Source organism: Capsicum annuum, chromosome 8 (assembly GCF_002878395.1).
Source record: "Capsicum annuum cultivar UCD-10X-F1 chromosome 8, UCD10Xv1.1, whole genome shotgun sequence".
In the NCBI taxonomy this organism is placed as follows: Eukaryota; Viridiplantae; Streptophyta; class Magnoliopsida; order Solanales; family Solanaceae; genus Capsicum; species Capsicum annuum.
The window spans coordinates 153,431,865-153,454,041 of NC_061118.1; the positions used below are offsets into that span (position 1 = coordinate 153,431,865).

The 22,177-nt window shown below is 37.5% G+C and overlaps 1 protein-coding gene and 1 pseudogene across 1 annotated transcript; both read right to left on the reverse strand.

Annotated features, from left to right (window-relative positions):
• Positions 1–68: 68 nt before the first annotated feature.
• Positions 69–9,573, reverse strand: LOC107854888 (mannosylglycoprotein endo-beta-mannosidase). Its single transcript, XM_016699884.2, has 11 exons — positions 9,179–9,573; positions 8,543–8,681; positions 8,119–8,346; positions 6,710–6,768; positions 5,772–5,820; positions 5,185–5,415; positions 4,054–4,223; positions 3,617–3,821; positions 1,892–2,554; positions 1,569–1,796; positions 69–1,232 (listed from the first exon to the last, which is right to left on the reverse strand). The coding sequence occupies exons 1-11, from the start codon at positions 9,331–9,333 to the stop codon at positions 438–440; spliced, it is 2,922 nt and encodes a 973-aa protein (XP_016555370.2). The 5' UTR covers positions 9,334–9,573; the 3' UTR covers positions 69–437.
• A 6,096-nt stretch (positions 9,574–15,669) lies between these two features.
• Positions 15,670–21,905, reverse strand: LOC107854878 (annotated as a pseudogene).
• Between the last annotated feature and the right edge of the window lie 272 nt (positions 21,906–22,177).

Below are 22,177 nucleotides of genomic sequence, written 5' to 3' on the forward strand. Positions count from 1 at the left end.
GTAAAATGGATCAAGAATATTGCTTTGTAGCTTTATTTTACCACTGTTGAATGAATGAATGCATCTGCTTAGTAGATAGAACCAAATGATACTATCTCCAAACCAAATCCAAAATTTACAAAATGTAGTTCCAGGTAGAAGTGCTCACTGCTCATGCACGTAGCATTAAATCAAAGTTACAGTGATTTTATTGACTAAAATGACATGAGTGTCAAAACTCCTATGCTGCACAGTTGGACTGTTTTCGACAAGCATTAAAGCTCTTATTTCCAGACTCATACCCTTGGAGCTTACTTTCTTTTTACAGATGTAAGGATAAGCTTCAGTACAAAGCACCCAAAGAGTGAACATTTTGACATCCAGTACTAACGATGACATGAACTACTACTACTGTACAAGAACACCTATAAACAAACTGGGGCAAGGAGATAACTGGCTTAGAGAATGGTATGCATGTCATGGTGATTCCAGCCATGCAGTGTGACCTGAGGAGTGACACCAGGAGGTACTTCAAAGGAAATGGTTACTGTCATCACTTCACCTGGTACCAGTGAAAAATAGTTGTCGGAGTAATGAACAGGAAGGATACGTGTGTCTTCAACTTTATTGTGCTCCTTCTTTGAAGCATGAACAGAGAAATGAAGAAAGAAAGCAACTCCTTTCCCCGTTCCACTAACTTCAGAAACCATCGCCTTGTTGTACTCCCTTGAAAAGCTCCCCCTATTTTTCTCGTATAAACTGATTTCATGTTTCTTTCCATCCAAAAGGTCAAAAGATTCTGATGAATCCAATTTACCACAGCTGCCGTTTCTTCTGATAAAGCTATTTCTATACAGTGGAGTGTTAGAATCTGGCTTCTTTGATGTGTTCTGGATATGCATGCGCATTTCATAGCTTGACCCTTTAATAAAGGTTAGAGAAGTTATTTTGAGAGGTGGTCTTCTCTCTTTGAATGGCTCCAAAAGCTTGTAATCATCACCTGTTAGGTGCAACCAGTAAAAGTTCCTCGAGTATATGCGATTATCGGACACATCATAGAGTTTGAGAAGAAGAAAGTAAACTGGCTTTGGATTCTTCGACTTCGGATACTTCATCTCAAATGTAGGTACAACTTTTTTGGGTGGCACAGTAAGTTTTTCAGAGGTTTTATAGTATGGACATTCTCCTTCCAAATCCCAAACTGAGGCTTCTATAGCAACATTAGAAAGTTCCTCCAACGTAGTGTTCACAACCTGTAGACAGTGAGTAAAATAATCATGAGAACAGTAGAATTCCGCCAGATCTCATGCTAGTTCCTGCATTATCCCTTTTTGGATGCAAAAGTTGCACATTTAAGTCTAGGTGATATGGAAGAAGCAATAACTATTACATTTATTTCCCTGTCCGTAAAAGTAAGCAGCAGGAGAAGTTCCAGAAAAAAGAAATTTAAAAATGATCAATGCACATACTTCAGGTTCTGAATTCTAACCTTCAATACTATATATTATTTAAGTTCAAGTACATCCACTTTCTATTATTTAAGCCAAAGTATCAGATTTATCCTCTAACAGTGCTAGACAAATGATTACCTCTATAGAAAATGTTTCCAGATTAAGCTGAACATGAATTGGTTCTGCTGCAGAGCGGCAGCCATAGAATCCTGCTGTTTGGTCATGGAGATGATCATAAAACTGGCCTCTTAGACCAGTCCATGGGTTTTGAGTTTTCCATATCAAAACACCTGTATATCTGCTCCACATGTGGGATGTGTAGCCTTCTAAAAGAGCTCTGTATTGAACATAGTTAACAAGCTGTGCCTGATATGATTTATTAACAGAATAAGTCAAATGCAGAAACAGTAAAAAAGAATCAATGAAAATGAGTTTGCACATCAATGAAATGTTTCATTCACCTTCAGACAAAAATCATCCAGATCTTTTGGTGTCCCATATGATAATATCTGGTCATGAACTTTTCCTGGTTTGGAATAAGGTATGTATTTATGGTAAGTCCATATGGGATTGGGGACTTCTTCAATATAGCCATTTGCTAATTTTTTGAACAGAGGAATCTGCCACCCTTCTGGTGGCATAGTTGCTCTAATAGTAGCTGCTACTGGCATCCCCACATTACCGACCTCTGGATTAAAGCCATACTTGTAGTAGTCAGGCTTGAAGAAGTCCTCAGGGTTCTGAATTTCGTAAGGACCATCAGTGAAGTCTCCTTTGCCATCTGCAAACCCATCCCACATAGAGCCTTGAATGTAGACTCTAGTACCATCTAGATATTGACTTGGGTCCTTTATCACGGGAGTAATTGCTGAGGTGCCACTGTTGTTTGAATTCATATAATATGGATGGAGTTGAAGATCATTCTTCAAAGCAGCGTTGATGTCAGGTGGTGGAACTTGTTCATTTCCCCCAACCCACAACGCAAGACTAGGATGGTTCCTCAAAAGCTTAACGGTATCCCTTGCACATAGCAAGAAAAGATCATGGTCAAGTGGGCCATCTGGGTTAGACACGGGATCACCTCGTCCATCACAGTCTCCAGTAATCCAGAACTCTTGCCAAACCTGCCAAAGAATGGGATATTCACATTATCATCTTCTTTTATTCTATAGGGGGCTAATTTACAAATGCACTTCATCTCCAAGTAACTCTACTTCTAACATTTTAAATGATATTTGAAGCAGATGCCAATTTTGTGTGCCTATCCATGGACTGTTGCAAGGAACTCCACACACTGAATAAAAGTAGCAACTTTCTCTAATAAAACAAGTGATCAGTTCAAGACTGCGGAAACCATACTGTATATATACTCTGTACATGAAGACCAATGTTGCAATAATCACCATCAAAGCACAATAATTGCCAACTAAGCCACTTAGATATTTGATCTCTGCATCTAGTTACCCTTTAGAAGCGATAAAGCAAATCGGCTTTTGTTTTACTTTCAAGTTTCAACCCATATAATCTAGAAATTCAAAGGAACCCGACACAGGCATAAAAGCAGGATAAGGAGTAGTTCTCTACAGCTTAAAGTTCGACAAACATAAACTCAATAGGGGGCTTACTGAGAAATGATCAGATTCCCGTAGTCTTATAGGAGAGGTCTATTCAGGAGAACAATGAAAATACAGCAGAGTTCTGTGGCATTTTGGTACACCTATGACATTCCAGTTGGCATTAGATGATTGGATGCTAAAAAAAAGGCAGCCCGGTGCATTAAAGCTACCGCTATGCGCGGTGTCTGGGGAAGGGCCCCACCACAAATGTGTATCGTACGCAGCCTTACCTTACATTTCCGCCAGAGGCTGTTTCCAAGGCTTGAACCCGTGACCTCCTGGTCACATGGCAGCAACTATTTCTAAGAAATCCTATCTTTTCTACCTTTTCTTTTCTGTTCTCTAGTTTTTTTTTGATAAGGAGTTTTTCAACCTTTATATAACAACCATATACAGTGACCTACGTTCCCATTCAATAAAGCAATTTCTTAAAGACTGGCGTTTGCTTCTGCAATCAAGAGGGCACCTTTTCAGCTACACAAACTAGACCATGCACACACAAGCCAGATCAACATGCAAGCCAGAACCCACACACACAGAGAGAGTGGGGTTAGAAGTGATTGTTCTTACCAGTAAACCATACAAGTCACAATAATGATAAAACTCAGGTCTCTCAGCCAGTCCCCCACCCCAACAACGCATCATGTTGAAGTTCATATCAGCATGGAATCTGATATCCGTCTTGTACCTCTCCTTTGAAAGCCGCAATAATCCATCTGAGAGGATCCAATTACCCCCACGAATGAATATTGGCTGATCATTTACCTTAAACAGCCTGCAAAGAAAACAAAGGAAAATCTGACACCAATATTGACAAAGAAATGGACCTTGAGCCTAACTCAACCTCAAAAGCTAGCTCATGAGGGGAGGATCGGCCAAAACCATATAAGGAGACCAAGGACCCTTTAACCCACCGATGTGAGACTCCAAAATTATATAACTAACGAGACAATCTACTATTGTCTCTAAAGAAGATAAAGGGTGGAGACTTTGAAGTTACAGTTTACCTTCCACCTGTAGCACTATCTGTATGACTCTCAATTTTGCGAAAGCCAAAATGGTGACTCCATGTATCTGACTCTCCATAACCATTCACATTAACAGTTATCTCGACGTTGTACAGATGTTGCTTCCCCATGCCATTAGGCCACCATAAATTGGGTTTGTAGAAATAAAGCTGCAACGAAAAGATTTAACCAACTTATACAATAAGCTTTTCATTTTCTTCTCTGAATAAACCTGAGATAAGTTGAGAGCAGTACAACAGAGAAGACCCATTTTCAAAGCAAAGACTTGACAGACTTTACAAAAGCTCAAAAACAAAAAACAGAATAGACACAACCAAAAAAGAGTAACATCTAAAAAACAAAAACAAAAATAAAGAGCTTCATATATAGTGGAGTACTCAAATTAGAGCATGTGCTAATTCAGCACATGAACTGGAAAACATCCCATCTCGAAAACTTCATATATAGTGGAGGCACTTTATTGTTCACCAACTTCAAGGAGTGAACAAGAAGACGACATTCTAAGAACAGAAACATGAGAAAAACTTGCAAAGTTTGGACATTTCACAGCCAAACCAAGGTCCTCATTGTATGATTACATGGTAATTGGTATAAGAAAAAACACAAGAAGTTCTTGGATTACCACCTCAAGCGCTCAAGCAAATTCTCTCAGTATACTCTCAGTACCGCATAGCTCTCTGCTTTATTCTAGTGGCAGAACTATAGGGGGTAACACCGAATCTCAGTAAAAGAAACCTTCAGTCCCTCCCACTTGGGTTATAATTCAAATCACCAAGGAAAATCTCCAGCAGATACATAGGTGTGTTGCATTCCTTTAAAAATGGTACTCTACGACTCTAACTATGAGGTGCACCATAGCATGTCCTACTCATGGTTTTCTCAACCATAGACCCAAATTGAGCCATTTAAAAGTGACTCTGTATAAGCTTGAGACACTACAAGATTTCTTAGAACTTGTGTCGAAGCCACATATGTGGCATTAGAATTTAAATCTCCACAATTTTTTTATACAAATTTTAAGAAAAGGAAAAAGAAATACATATATGAACCTTATATTAGAATCAAAGGAAAAAGAAAGTAAGAAACAAAAGAGAGAAAGAAGAAACTAACCTCAGGAAATGTATACTGAATATTTGCACCCGGAGAAATAGACACATGCTGTGTCTCAAGATGCTCAACTAAGACAGTACCGTCTCCAAGTTCAGTTGACACTTGGATGTTCAGCGAGCATTCAGCTACCCCAGCATTTTTGTTGACCAACTCTACTGTAGAATGCAAATATACCCTCTTGCAGCCGTCAAAAAACGACGAGGCTAAGTGGGGATCTACTATTTTCACTGGCTGCAACAGAATTGGTATTTAATCTGAATCAGGAACAATATATTAACCAAGAAAGGAAAACTCAGCACATCATATCTCAAGGCTACGGGTTTGATGGCTTTTGTGACGAATTGTAAAAGCTGCAATGCAACATGACACATCAAAATGAAAAGAAGAAAAGAAAAATAAAGGATAGGAAAAGTGGCCAACTAACACCCAAAAATTGTAAAAACAAACATCTCCCAACAGTTTTCTGGTTAAAAGTACACAGGTCTAAAAAGCGAAGTTCACAACAGAAACCATAAGAATTTCCAATGATTATTCAAAGAAACAGACTAAGATTCATGAGCGAGAACTAGATTTAATTAAATTCTTACCCCTGTTACAGTAATAGATACCTCATCCCAGATGCCAGTGTTCCTATCCCTGTAATAATTTGAATATCACAAAACATTAGCATTTACGGCATCCAGCTTTATTTTGTTTTAGCAATACTGCACTCAGCAATAGTTGTTGTGGATTATTTAATCAAAGAAATTGGGAGAACAATATCAATGCTAATATCCAAGTATCAGTTTTGGACTTGATGTTTAATGACATGAATTTATAAAATGACAAAATCATTACTTCCTATTTAGAACAAAACTTCTCCTCAACTTTTTTGGAGGTTTTAAAAACGTTGTTTTTTGCTGGGGCCTTAAAACTACAGCTTATATGCAATTTATTTATATGAATCTTTCATTTAAAGTTGCTGAACAAAGATCCCATCACCCTATAAACCAACAGAAATTTTAGAACGACGAAAAATTGATATTGTGCACTGTGTATTTGGTTAATATACTCTACCAAAGAGGAGAATGGAAAGCCTCAGGTTTATCTGAATCTGAGCTCAATAAAAAGATTTGGCATTTCTTATGTCTGAGATTATCCAGCAGGCACAATTGATATACATCAAGTTTACAGCACAACAAAATATCCAAGCCACTAATTTCTAAATGATAACATTATATATGTAAAAACATCTTGGGTAGGTTTTTTCTACTTCTTGGTAAACTGCTGGAACAAGGAAGGGAAGGTCTTTCCACATCAACCTACCTCATCCATTTACCCTTTTCCTGAGCTGCGAACTGCTATGTTTGAAAATCACATATGCAAAGTTGAAGTTATATATGTAAAATGCAAGTTAAAATCTCATAAACACAATGTTTTCGCCAAGTGAGATACTTTTATATCGTAATTTTAATTGTTAAAATAGAAGAGTTACAGTGAGGAAATCGAAACAAAACTAGCACAGAAACAGTAACTTTGTCCTCACCTTATTGGAGTCATCCAATCCCAACCTTCGACATATTGTGCAGCAACATCTTTCCCGATCTATGATATGGAGAAGAGAAAATTATGGTCCATTCCACACATCATAGAGAAGCATATATTCTCACTTTTGCAAATGAGATAATGAATGGATGGGAACTCTTTCTTCTTAAAACGAGTTTACAATAAATAACACAACTGTCGAGGAAACACAACCAAAATTTCCAACATATGAACAAAATGTGGGGAAAACAATTTAACTCTAGAATAATTCTACGAACTTTACTAATTCTTTCTCCCGAATTACAGGAAGTGAAAAGGGACTAATCCAAGTCCCTTACAAAAACACTAGCTTGTGGCGATTAATTCAAACTAATTCAAGGTAATCAAAGCAACAAATCAGTTTCACAGTGCTACATCTGAACTCAGTCCATCTCATTGACTATAAGCTGCTTAATGAAATAACACACCCCCGGAAAACGTTACTCGATACATGCGGAGTGTTGGGATATATTAGAAGTTTTCAGTTAATTTTTCTCAATAACTTCTTTTTTTAATGAAATATGTGATATATTAATAACAAAGCATCCATAGGATGCAAGAGTAATTTTTACTCGATATCTTAAGTTTAAACTTTGAATAAGAAAGAAAAACAGAAAAGGTTTTTGGCCTCGTAAACGAACATTATACAGATTCAAGAGCAGCACACATCATAGCAACACAAAAATAATCCTACTCAAAAGATTAGATCATTTAGTTTATAAACTGAAGAGACGTACTGGGAAACGTCATTTGGACCATTAGCTCATACGTTTTATGTAAGTTTCTACGGATTTTCCCAGTTAACTAGTATTGGCGAGTCTGGGAAATGGTTAACCTCTAAGCCAGGGATTTTGCACTTCAATATTACAGTTTAAAGTTCCTGCTAAGAGATAGACCAACCACCAGACGCCAACCATCTTGTCTCATATGTAATCTAGGGAGATGCTATGGTCTTGGATGGTGAGTGCAAATATTTCCTTAGAACAACATACATTAAATATTTATGCATATCAGAAATCAGGGAAGGCTTTGATATAAATTCTAAGAAATAAAAATTAATTATAATGTCTAAGCGTGTTAGTTGGAACAAGTAATATGAAGTGAAAGTTTAAGATAGTTCTAAGAAAACAATTTCCACCAATCATTGGGGAAGTCATTTTTCCCTTTTGGTGGGAAAATGTTTTCCTAACCAAACACCAGAGAATGACTTCCGCAAGGAAAACATTTTCCTGGAAAATGATTTCCAGCACATATTTTTTGTGTGTGTGATTGAATTGATGTCTCCCATGAGAGAATAATCATAATGTGCCCCCAGAAGAGAAGAGTAAAAGCTTCCAAGGTGATTTGGCTTAAGTTAAATTTGATGAATACCTCGTGATCACCACCTTGACCACCCTGAGGAGGAATACGCCCTGGATGATCAGGAGGATAGACAAGCACAGCGAGCAGATTCTGACCATCCGGATGCAGAATGTCAGTAATATCAATAGAATGCCTCCTAAACATTCCCTTTGGAAGCACCTCCTTGTGCCCATTCAGATAGACTTCAGCAGAATAGTTAATAGCCCGAAAATTAAGATCCACGTGCTGATTATTTGACTGAAAATAAATTTAATCAAGCACTTATCAGCAGCACCGAACACAGGGAATAGTTGCAAATCACAGAGGAAATGAAGAGATTGTATCATTCATTCAGTAGACTAAATAAATATCCTTGAACTACTTAACGTGCAGAACCCTTACAGAAAATGAAACACCGAATGCAAAAGACAGATTTGATAATTTGTATACATACCAGCTTACATTCAAAGGTGGTGAAAAACCAGAAAGTGTAGTGTTCCCTCCCTGAATCAGCAATGTCGATAATTGATTCATTTCCCAGCCCATAGAAAGGATCAGGAACAAGCTTGTTCTCCACCAGGGTTCCTAAAACACTGAAATTTAAATTACAAAGTGACTCCTCCTTTTGTTTTTGGATCGATGAGTTACAAATTGGAAATGTAACAATACAAAGCCCCATCTCCACAATGTTTGAGTTTAAACTCTACATAAAGCCCTTCAAGGAAATGCTATAATCTGATTTTTGTTTACCAAGTCACCATCTTTCGACACTTAAAATCCTGATGCAAGCTACCAAATGGGATTATGAAGTTTAACTACAATACCAAATTACCTCTAGTGGTGAATGCCAGGACTCCTTAGTGACTGAGAAAGAATCAAGTCATTTCATTACAAAAGATTGTATTTTTTATAAGTTACTAAAGTGAATAATGAAAGGTCAATCGTTAAACCATAAAAATCACGCTGACAATCATCATCGTAACAACAGGATTTTAAAGGCAATCTTGAATTCTAGATTTTCCCATTCAAATGTTAATAAAACTGAAAGAAATGGGAGTTTGTATGAATGATGAAAAGGGGAAAACATTACGTTCCAGGAACAGCAGCTTTCATCCAAGGAGAGATGGGCTGAGTAGGAGGAGGTTGAGTAGTAGTGAGTTCTACTCCATTTATTTCAACTTCTGTGGATCGAGCTGCTAACCACCCTCCATCCAACACTCTCTTCCCTATCTCCATCTCCACCATTCAACAAATAAGCCCTACAACCACCTTAAATCTTCTCTTTTATTGTGATAATCATCACTTGTTGCACTATCCTACTACTTTATAGCCGCTTAGCGTGAAAATTTCAAATATAATTTTACTCACGTAAAATTTCAAAAACAACTTTAATAACTAAACACAATCTCAACTTCAATTTCATCGCGAAACTCTGTAATTATGTGAGCTGTAGAAGAGGTTGCTCTTGTCGCTTTGTCACTTTAGGATAAAAAGTGGCCACCTGTGACCAGATTTTACACAAATTGGTCCCGCTGTTCTTGTTTGTGGTGGGACCCCCTCTCAGGGGTTGTCTATTTCTTCTCCTTCTTTTTGGATAAATCTTACTTTATTTTTCACTTTCTTCATCTGATAATATTTATTTTTTTATTAACTTGATATAGAATTTAATAATAAAAAATAATATAAATAATTTATTATATTATTTACTAAATATTAAATTTAATATTTTGAAAAAATTATTATTTATTAGATAATAAATAATATTTAATAATAAAAATAAAATAAAAATAAATTGCTAGATTGAGTGTTTAAATTATGCTAGAAAGTAAGCGAAAATGTTATTAATATTCGTGGAGGATAAGTTGGAAACAAAATTACTGATGTAGTTATACCACAAGAAGAAGATTATATTGAGTATTTTTATTAATATGTTTTTAAAATTAGAAATTAAGGTGTTATAAATCAAATGTGAGAGCCCAACCCAGAGAACGGCCTATAAACCCCTTAGCATTTCTCTATTTCTTCAATGTGGGACAATTGATTCATAACAATCGCCTTCGCTTGAGAACCAACAACCTCGTTGGTCACGGCTGGTACCCCTTTTAGTGTCCAGGTCACCACTTCGAGTCGGAGCTCCACGCGTGGATCGATCTTCGTTGGTCACGGTTGGCATCCCTCTTGGATCCAGGCCACCACTCTGAGTCTCTCAATGAGAGCACTAATGTTATATAACAATCGCCTCTGCTTGAGAACCAACGACCTCGTTGGTTACGGCTGGCACCCCTCTTGGGTCGAGGTCATCACTCTGAGTCGCGACTCCATGCGTGGACGATCCTCGTTGGTCACGATTGGCATCCCTCTTGGATCCAGGTCACCACTCCGAGTCACGGCCAAACACGTGGGACTCTCAATGAGAGCACCAATGTTATAAACCAAACTAGAGAGCCCAACCCAAAAGACTAGCCTGATAGGTGGGAGAACCCATTTGGCCTATAAACCCTTTAGCATTTTTCTATTTTTTCAATATGGGACAATTAATTCATAACATAGTGGGTTTTTCTTTTTTTCCTTATTTTACTGGCATATTAATTTCTTTTTATCCTTCTCTCTCCCCAGATCGGTTTGCCCTTTCGTTACTGTGGTCGCCGGCGAATCTGAGGCATCCTCTGGCTCGACTCCGGCGATGGTGGTAGAGGGAAGAACCGGTCAGAAATGGTTAAAATAGTTAAATCAGTTGGTCAGACGCCCACCGGCGTTTAGATTCCGGCAACACCAAGAAAAAGCTTCGGCGACTTTCCGACGACGCAAAGCTAACTTCTTTTCGGTGACTGTACTTCCGGCAACCAACTTCTACTTCAAAATTGTCGTGACCAGCACGCGTAGAACCCTAGTGACATCTGAACTTTACTTTGTACATACTCTTTACAGTCTAGTTCTTGATAATTGTTATTTCAGCTACTTGTGTTTTTAGTTGTGCCCAATTTACTTAGAGGTAGATATTACTGTGTTTTTTGTGCGTGACCGCTACGGGATTTCTTTATATCCCGATGAATTCTAACCTTGAATTTTATTTCTTGAATTTTATTTCATTTCTTTATTTTTCTAGTATCTGTTGTGCTTGAATTTTGGTTGTATTTTGTGCTCTACATATGCCTTTTATTGTTACTGTTGTTTTAGCCTTTGTTGTATTTTATGTTGAGTAGTGGCTTGGGTGGCTCATGGTAGAATAGGGTCATGTCCTGGGGGTCTTGGTGGGCTGGGGGTGGGTTTGGGGGCTGGTGTTGGGTTAGGTTCGAGATGCGGAGTGCGAGGTATTAAGGGAGGGGATAAGAGAGTTGATATTTTGAGGGTAGGATCATGGAACATTGGGACCCTGCAGAGTAAGTCGATAGAATTAGTTAAGATTCTTAGGAAGAGAAAGATTAATATTGCGTGTGTCCGGGAAACCAAGTGGGTAGGTTCCAAGGCTATGGATGTAGATGGGTACAAGTTGTGGTATTCAGGTAGTGATAGGCGCAGAAATGGCGTAGGCATCTTAATGGACGAGGAGCTTAAGGGGCAGGTAGTGGAGCTGAAAAGGCTTAGTAATAGGGTTATGACTATCAAGTGGGTTTTGGGGGGATTTACTTTGAACATTTATAGTGTGTATGCGCCACAGGTGGGCATGGACGAGGAGGAGAAGAAGAGTTTTGGGGAGGTTTTGGATGAGGTGGTTAAAGGCGTGCCTAGTTCGGAGAAGATTTTCATAGGAGGGGATTTCAACGGGCATATCGGGTCTTTGTAGTTAGGGTACAATGATGTGCATAAGGGCTTTGGGTTCGGGGTTAAGAATGATGAGAGAGCTGCTCTTTTAGAGTTTGCTAGGGCCTTTGGATTGGTGGTAGTGAATTCCAACTTTCTGAAGAAGGAAGAGTAGTTGGTTACTTTCCGTAGTAGGGTAGCCAAGACCCAGATTGACTTTCTACTGCTTAGGAAGGAAGATAGAGCTTTGTGCAAGGATTGTAAGGTAATCCCGAGTGAGAATCTTGCGACCCAGCATAGACTCCTAGTGATGGACTTGGCTATCAAGACGGGTAAGTTGAGGCGGAGTGAGAAGGGTCGACCTAGAGTTAGGTGGGGCAGCTTGACTCCAGATAGTGCTTTAGAGATAGGGGCAAAGTTGGAGGCGAAGGGGATGTGGGAGTACGGAGGGGGGGAGGGGGTGTGTGTGGATAGTATGTGAGATAGGGCTGTTGGTTGCATCAGGGAGTTTGCTAGGGAGGTATTAGGTCTTTCGAGGGGTTGGTCTGGCCGGTTTCAGGGGGATTGGTGGTGGAATAAAGATGTTAAGAAGAAGGTGGAGTCGAAGAAGGCGGCTTACGGTAAGTTGGTTGAGAAAAAGGATGAAAAAGAGAAGCGGGTGAGCAAGGAGGAGTTTAAGTTAGCTAAAAAGGAGGCTAAGCTAGCAGTTAAGGCTGCTAAAATAGCAGTTTTTGAGAGTTTATATAAGGGGTTAGAGGAGAAAAACGGGGAGAAGAGGTTGTTTAGGCTGGCCAAGGTTAGGGAGAGGAAGGGTCGTGATCTGGATCAGGTGAAGTGCATTAAGGGGGTGGATGGCAGAGTTTTAGTGGAAGACGCCATCATTAAGAAAAGATGACAGTTGTATTTCCATAGGCTCTTGAATGATGAAGGGGACAGAGGTATTTTGTTAGGGGAGTTGGAGCTTTCGGGGGAGTGTCGCGACTTTGTCTTTTGTCGGCATTTTAAGGTAGAGGAGGTCAGTGAGACTATTCGCAAGATGCGAAGGGGCAGGGCGACGGGACCCGATGAGATTCCGGTGAATTTTTGAAAGTTCTCTGGCGGGGCAGGGTTAAGGTGGCTGACCAACTTGTTTGATAATATTTTCAAGTCAGCAAAGATGCTTGAGGCGTGGAGATGGAGCACGATGATTTCCTTATATAAGAACATTCAGAGTTGCAACAACTACCGGGGTATTAAGTTGTTGAGTCACACGATAAAGATTTGGGAGAAGGTGGTGGAGCGGAGGTTGAGGAAGATTGTGCCTATTTCGAAGAATCAATTTGGTTTTATGCCTGGTCGCTCCACGACTGAGGTATCTCACCTTGTGCGGAGACTGGTAGAGCAGTATAGAGAGAGGAAGAGAGATCTTCACATGGTATTTATTGATTTGGAAAAGGCGTATGACAAGGTTCCCAGGGAGGTTCTTTGAAGATGCTTGGAGGCCAAAGGGGTTCTGGTAGCGTACATCCGAGAAATTAAGGACATGTATGAAGGGGCGAAGACTCGGGTAAGGACTATGGGAGAAGATTCTGAACATTTCTCGATCTTAACAGGGTTGCACCAGGGATCAACTCTTAGTCCATTTTTATTCGGTTTGGTGATGGATGTGTTGACGCAGAATATACAAGGCGAGGTGCCTTGGTGTATGCTTTTTGCGGATGATATAGTTTTGATTGATGAGTCGCGACAAGGGGTTAATGATAAGCTGGAAGTTTGGAGACAAACCCTGGAGTCTAAAGGTTTCCGGTTGAGCAGGAGCAAGACAGAGTACTTGGAATGCAAGTTTAGTGACTCAAGGCACGAGGAGGAGGTGGTAGTGAAGTTGGATTCTCAGGCGGTTTGCAAGAGGGATAGTTTTAAGTATCTCGGGTCTATGATTCAGGAGAATGGAGAGATAGATGAGGATGTCTCTCACGTATTGGGGCTGGTTGGATGAAATGGAGGCTCGCTTCAGGTATTTTATGCTATAAGAAGGTGCCCCACAAGCTAGAAGGCAAATTCTATAAAATTGCAATCCGACCTTCTATGTTGTATGGAGCGGAGTGTTGGCCGGTTAAGAATTCTCATGTCCAGAAGTTGAAAGTGGCGAAAATGAGAATGTTGCGTTGGATGTGTGGTTTCACAAGTGCTGATAGGGTTAGGAATGATATTATTCGGGAGAAGGTGGGAGTGGTATCTGTGGAGGAAAAAATGCAGGAAGTGAGGTTGAGATGGCTTGGTCATGTGATGAGGAGGGGTACGGATGCTCAAGTTCGTAGGTGTGATTTAGCCTTGGAAGGTTTCAAGCGGGGTAGGGGTAGACCAAAGAAATGTAGGAGAAAAGTGATTAAGCGTGACATGGAGCAGTTACAGCTGACTAAGGACATGACCCTGGATAGGAAGGTATGGAGGAAAAACATTAGGATAGAGGGCTAAGGGTGTGGATGAGTCGTAGCCAGTAATTAGGTGGACTTTGGTATTCTTTGTTTGACAATGTACAATCTTCTGTGGATGTCGTACCTTTGTTATTTTATCATGTTCCTTGCTTTTGATGCTTTTGTATACTGTCTTTAATCTTAAGCCGGGGGTCTATCGGAAACAGTCTCTCTACCTCTTTAGAGGTAGTGGTATGGACTGCGTACACTCTACCCTCCCCAGACCCCACTTTGTGGGAATATACTGGATTTTATTGTTGTTGTTGGTTGGATTTGGATATGGATTGGAAAGAGGGAACTAATACGTCTTATAATGCATGTTGTACAACGTTTTTACTGTCTGAAAAATTATATAATTCTTCCATTAATAGTCCTTTGTCCTTTATTCAAAGTATTATAGTGCTGTAGGAATGCAAAAAATTTTAGAATGTATGCGGTCAAATAAATTGAATATAATTAAATATATTTATATTTGACAGAGGTTGAAATAATACACATAAAGGGAAAAAAAAATATATCAGATTTTACGTAAAGCTTTGTGAATCATTCTAAATGTACAATGTTATTTAAAGACCGAAGTACTAAAAAATAATACTACAATATACTCCTACCTAAATACATACGAAGAAAAATTGTTCACAAAAGGCTTATAATATCTTAAGATTTAGTGTGTACCTAGTTATATATCCACAAAATGCAATAGAAGCAAAAGATCACTCATAATGTATATCCAATTGCATTAATTTCAAGCTAATTAATATATACAAAACAAAAATCAAAATAATATAATGTAGTTATAGGAGATTAATTTATTTAGAATGTACATTGAAATGAGTTTTTTCATCACAAAACAACTCAACATGGCTTACACAAAATTTATCGTGTATATTTATATAATCAGTATATAAAATAAGTATCAAATATATAATCAGATTTACTGTACACGTACGTTGTCTACAAATGGATGCAATTAGACGGATATAAATATTTCTGAAAATAAATGATATTTTTGTCTTTTACAACTTTTATTAAAAAAAGTTCTATGACCTCTCTATAAGATATATAAGGTAGAGGTAGACCTATATGTAACCTTTAAGAAGAAGAATTGCTAACAAGAATGAAAGAAAGAAAAAAGAAAGAAAGTCTGAGGAGGATACAAACCTTACGTCTAACTTAGAGGTATGTTTTCGATAGATCTTTGGCTCAAGAAAAAAACAGTTCCAACTTCCAAAGCATTCCAGGAAGGAAAGTAACAGAAGTACAAGAAATAGCAGGTAACAGAACAGTAACTACAATAAAATAATATAATAGTTGAACTACAAGATAATGAATAATACTCTTTACAAATCTACAATTGTGATTGTTGAATTTGCCAAGAAAAAAAATCCTAAAGTTGGCAGTTTAGTGTAGGTAACATGTCATTAATAAGCCATATCCCCAACCATTTATATGTTGCTTGTGTCAAATGAACTTCATCCCAACTTATGTAAGTTGCCACAAATTGGGACTCCTGGGGCTCCACATATTCTACTTTTGTCCTAGTTATATTTTCCTCCTATTCCTCCTATTCCGCAACAAGCTTTCTGCAGAGAATTTTTGTCAAACCCTAAAAACTTCAATCATAAAAATAAGTGTTGTTGCATGTGATTGTTTTCTAATTAAGGCGGAGCTGCAAAAATAATTGAAGGAAGTTCAAGTGAATTTCCTCATTAGAAAATTATGCTGTGTGTATAAATACATAAATAGAATGAAAAGAAGTTTTCAATATTATTTTGAACCATCTTGACATAAGGGAATTCTCTAGTATAGTGGTAAAGGTGACTTGGTGAGAAAAACTAGTGGAAAAAGAATCGATTTATCAAAGAATGATATTTTTGAGCACTTACCAAGACTAGTGGCATTTTGCAGAAGCCACTGATAAGCATCATAATAGTCACCATATATCAATGTAATGTTTTGATAGTACTCTTTCTCGAGCTCTTGAATGGCTTTTTGCAAATGATGATTATAGAAGATAGCCAAATTATTCAAGTCTTTCAAGCGATGATACTCATCGTATGCAGTCGAATTATTGGTCGAAAACATTGTTAGCAAATTTGGTATACAACCAATTGGAAAATTTGCAGGAATAACAATTCGGACAGCCCCAAAACCAATGACCGCCTGAAAAAAGTAATGATATAAAATGTAGTTTTCTCATTACTGATAAAAGAGAATGAGCCAAACCATCAGTAAAAGTTTGGAAAATCCTAGAGAATATTGTTGATGTTTTGTACCTATGAAATCGATCATGAGCAAACCATCAGAACATCGTCCAGTTGATTTATTCTCGGGAAAGTTTTGGCCGGAAGGAAGATTTTGCAAATGGAGAGAAAGCTCTCCCTGATGAAGTTGCTAGTGATATATTTTGTCAAATTTGCATTTCATCAATGAAGGAACTTCAAGCATTAGCTGAGCATTACTCTTCAGAAGAACCAAGAAACTAAGGATCGAAAGAACTTGTAATGCATTAACTATTAAGGATCAAGCATCTTAATAGTGAATGCCATGGCTCAAATAGTAAAGAAATTTCTCAAGAATTATGGGCTTAATATAAATGTTATATTGTAGTTATGTGCATACTGCTAAATTCTTGTTTAGGTGACCCAACTCTTTTATTGTTCCATGCTAGTCTGTTTTTCTTGACCATGTTTAACAAACTAAAAAAGGTGCTTAGCCAACATTATGGAGAAATGCGAATTCGCTATACATTTTACTAGCCATCTCAATACAATGTTCTTCTGAGCTCATACTTGTAAACTGGATCAAGAATATTGGTTTGTAGCTTTATTTTAACACTCTTGGATGAATGAATTTATCTGCTTAGTTAGATAGAACCAAATGATATGGTATCCAAACCAAATCCAAAATTTTCAAAATGTAGTTCCACAGGTAGAAGTGTTCATGCACATAGGATTAAATCGAACTTACAGTGATTTTATTGATTAAAATGGCATGAGTGTCAAAACTCCTATGCTGCACGGTCGGACTATTTTCGACAACATTGGAGTTCTTATTTCCAGACTCATACCCTTGGGGCCTACTTTTTTTTTTACAGTAGTAAGGATAAACTTCGGTACGAAGCACCAAATGAGTCAACAATTTGACATCCAGTACTAAGGATGACAAGAACTACTACTATTGTACAACACCGACTATAAACAAACTGGGGAATAATTGGCAAAGAAGGCACCTACCAAAACTAATTTGTCAAATGTCCACTTAATTTCTTTTTTATTTATTTTTTAGGTTTAGGGCGTAAAAAGTAGAAAAAAATAGAAAAAGTAAGACCCATACGTGGGCCAAGGGATCAATTCATCATTTTTACAATTTTACAAATTTAATATAATACACCTAACACCCTCCACTTATTCCAATATCAAAAAGAGCCCTCTCTCTCTCCTCTTCAATTCTCTTCCAACTCCCGTTTTCTAAACCTCTTGCTCCCAAAAACGTCATTTTCATTTTCTCTTCTTCTCCAGCTGGTAAGGGCTCGTCATTGCTTTGCAAGGTTAGTTAAAATCAAGTTTCGATCATTAATAGATCCATTTAAACGATTTTCTTTGCTAATCGATTCGTAGTGATGTAGGAAATTTATTTATTTTTTCGAATTTGGTTGATTAAGTAGTTAAAAAATGAGAATTTTATAGGTAATGAGTTTGATTTTGAAGCAATAGTTGATGTTTTATGTAGTATTTTTGACAGATTTTTTCGTCGATCACGGTGTTGAATTTTGAAACTTTTGTTTAGGAATTTTGGTTTAGTTGTGGTTTTTTTAGCAACGAAGTGTTGAATGGTGGGATAATTGTTATTTGAAGAGTTATTTTGGCATTTTGATTTGAACAGTGATCTGTTTCTGTCCGTAGACCCGTGGTCTATGAAATGAGAATGCCCTAGATTGAAATCAATTTTTAGACGTATGAAATTTTTTTAAAATATGATTGCTGAAATAGTGAAAAATGAAAGAGTAATAGTTAATTAGTTTGATTAGGTGCACTAGTTTGATTTTTAGTTATTGTTGTGTTTTGATAATGCATGTTGGATTTTGGTTCAGTTATTGTATTTTTGTGCAGTGAACTGTTTAATTGTGGGGTATTTCTTAATTTTTTGGGGGGGGCGTTTTATTTGAGCATTGAGTTATTTCTGTTGATAGACTTGTGGTCTATGAACCGAAAATAGGAGATTTGTTCTGCAGGTGTAGATTGTGTTGAAAATGGCTAAAAAAGCATCCTTCCTAAACACAAAGCCAGTACAGTACCGCTTCTGATTCTGCTGGTAGCAGTAAAAAATGAAAAGTTGCGACAGTTGAAAATGTCTCAAAAAGGAAGAAAATTGAAGAGTTAGTGTCCGAATCAAATTCGGAGTTAAAGGAGATAAGCGACTACGTTGATTCTGGTGAAGATATTGCCAAGCGCAGTGTTAGTGGTGACAGTAAAGAGAGCGAAGGAAGTGGAAGAAATAGTGATGATAGGGATAATGATCCCTTGTCCGTGCCGTCTTGTTCAAGATTCATTTCCGTGGACCGATATGACGTTCGAACGATAATGGACGAGGTCCTGACTACATCAACCCCCAGCATCTCCTGAAATCAGTTTTTTAGTTTTTGTTTTGTTTTATGTTATAAGTTTTTATTTTGTATTCATTGCAGAAGAAGCTTTCTTGTAGGATTGTTGTTAGAAAAAAGGTTCTTCGTTGTTTGCTTATTTTGGTTGTTCTGGCCGATGCGCCAATGTTCCCCATGTAAAATTCCTATGATTGTGCAGTGAACAAAGTTTAATACAAGTATTTCTATTTTTAAGTTTCGTTTTCCTCTTTTTGGTTATTGTTATTTTTTGTGTTTGCATCTGTAGTGACTGCATCTATAAATATAGATCACATAAATAGTCTATCGTCGATCTTAGACTCCGTCTCCCATCAACCAAACATAGTAGTCGACTGTAGACTATATGAATCGATGGTCCATGAGTAGCTTGCAGTTTGAAAGAAAATAATTAAATTAAAAAAGATTTCAAGAAATAATCACATGATTTGGGGTTGGAGAAAGAATCTAATTAAATTTTAAAAGATAATAACATGTTTTGGGACTGGTGAAAGGAAATAATTAAATTTAAAAAGATTTAAATAGATAAATCACGTGTTTTAGGGTTGGTTAAAGAAAATAAGTTAATTCTAAAAAGTTTAAAAACATAATCAAATAATTTTGAGGTGTTGAAAGAAAATAATTGAATTAAAAAAGGTTTATACACATAATCACATGATTTGGGTTGGTTAAACAAACAATCTAGAATTGTTGGTGACACTTAATAAACTGTCATCAATGTTGACCCATGTCAAATTCATGTAAAAAATATACTTGTGCTTTGAGGATCTATCGACCCTCTTGGTCTACCATAGACTTACACCTTCAGGAGTGCATAGATTGGTCTCCTGATTATTCGTAGACCACATAGTTCTATGTGCACTTCTATAGACCAACACTTGAATATTGTTTAAAAATAAATAAATAAATTAAAAATAAATATAGTGTGGGTTTGTACACATATGAAGGAGTGTAAACAAGTCACATAATTATATTAGAGTTTATACAAATTAGGGATGGTGAATTAAGGCGTGTGTATCTATGTTTTTTATCGTGTTCCATGCTTTTGATGTTTTTATATACTGTCATTTGTCTTGAGCTGGGGGTCTATCGGAAACAGCCTCTCTACTTCGTCAGAGATAGTGGTATGGTCTGCGTACACTCTATCCTCCCCAAATCCCATGATGTGGAAATCTACCGGGTTTGGTGGTGGTGGTAGTGGTGGTGGGTATTAGTCGAAACACATAATATCCTAAGAGTAATGTTTGTCGAAGCACAAGTATGTTTTGAGGATGTTGATTGTATTTGATGACTACCCATTCCACATACTCCTTCAATCACCACTCTTCAATCACCATCCCTAAATCAAAAAAGTATGTGGAATGGATAGTGGTTGAACAATCATCATCCTCAAAATATACTTGTGCTTTGACAACCATTACTCTTAGGATATTGTTTGTTCGACCAATACCCATCCACACACTCCTTAATTCACCACCCCTAATTTGTATAAGCTCTAATATGTTTATGTGAATTGCTTACACTCCTTCATATGTGTAGAAACTCACACTACATTTATTTTTAATTTATTTATTTATTTTTAAACAACATCCAAGTGTTGGTCTATAGCAGAGGTCTACGCATAATCAGGAGATCAATCGATGCACTCCTTAAGGCATAAGTCTATGATAGACCAACCGAATCGATGAACCCTCAAAGCACAAAAATAATTTTTACTGTAATATTTTTTATTTAACATATTATTAAGGGTCCATCGATTACGAGTGTCTACAGTAGATTTTGGTATCTCGTTGATGGCTGACATAGGTCATGATCTACGATAGTTTATTAAGTGTCACCACCAGTTCAAAAAAAAAAATTGTTCCAACGGTACTAAATGGCTACTTTTGTAATCCGTCAGTATTAACACTTCATTTTTACTTCATATATAAAGTGTCCATCCCTCATTATTTTATTTCATGCACTTTGTTTTGTTTTTAAAAATTCTACAATGTCTCAAGCATCTCAAACATCCAATTCTAAAAATACTCTAATTTGTCATTGTGGGAATGCGGCTATCTTGAGGACGTCAAGCACGGATTTAAATTCAGGTCGCAAATTTTATAATTGTGCAATTGCGAAGGTGAGCTGTGTGTCTTTTTTATAAAGTTAAGTTAATCGTTATGTAATTATTTTTTTTCTAAGATAATGACGCATGCTCATTTTTTAAATGGCTTGATGAGCTATCAACTCCAACCAATCCATCAACGTTGAGTTCGGGACCCGAGACATCAAATTTTCAAGGCTTGACAAAATTTAATCCACTATAAAAGCTCCAACAATGCGAGGAAAATAAAGATTTTCTCATGACTTTGTTCAAAGAAGTCGAAGAATAGAGGGATCACTTTAAAGTATTGCTACATGACATGCACATAGAGAGAGACCAACTAAAACAAAAATTGATTTTGACCGAAGAAAGGACCATATTAATTGGATGATTGTCATCGTTCTCGTAATCATTTAAATCATCGTCTACTGTCGAGCGCCGAGGTGGGGGTGGTGATGAATTCAGCGGTCCTTCAAAGGACCTCTTAACCATATTTATTCTCAAAATAGGCCTAAAGCCATCTGCATCAACATCCATTAGGTATGTCAGCACACGTACATCGCTATTTATGATCGTAGGATTCACCTTTTTCCTCGAATGCATTAGATAACTAATAACTACGTCGCTTGACGCACAATCTAGATCCCCGCTCTGCATTACACTTGCAACGAATTCGTCGCACGAACTGTTGCGGCGAACAGGAATGGAAATTGTCACCTTGATAAATGATCTCTGTGGCGAACAGGAATGGAAATTGTCACCTTGATAAATGATCTCTGCGGCGAACAGGAATGGAAATTGTCACCTTGATAAATGATCTCTATTTTCAACATTTGGGAGTCTCCACTCATTCTCCCGTGAAATCACCTGAAACCAGAACAAATTCTGTAATAGCCATCGTAGAATTAAGCTTTGATCGACGGTAGATTATGCTTACGGTCTATGTCGGGTTGTATGCACGGTCTATGACTGATGATAACGGATCGATGGCTGCGCAGATATCCGTACAAAAACTTAAAATTGCAAATATTGCTTCTAATCAATGATTTTTGGGTTTATGGAATAGAGAAATGAACTTGAAGTCGCCTGAGATGCTGTAATGCACTTTCTAAAGTGGTTTTGAGTAATGTGAGCGATTTAAAACTTTTTAACAATGGTGGAAAGTGTGTT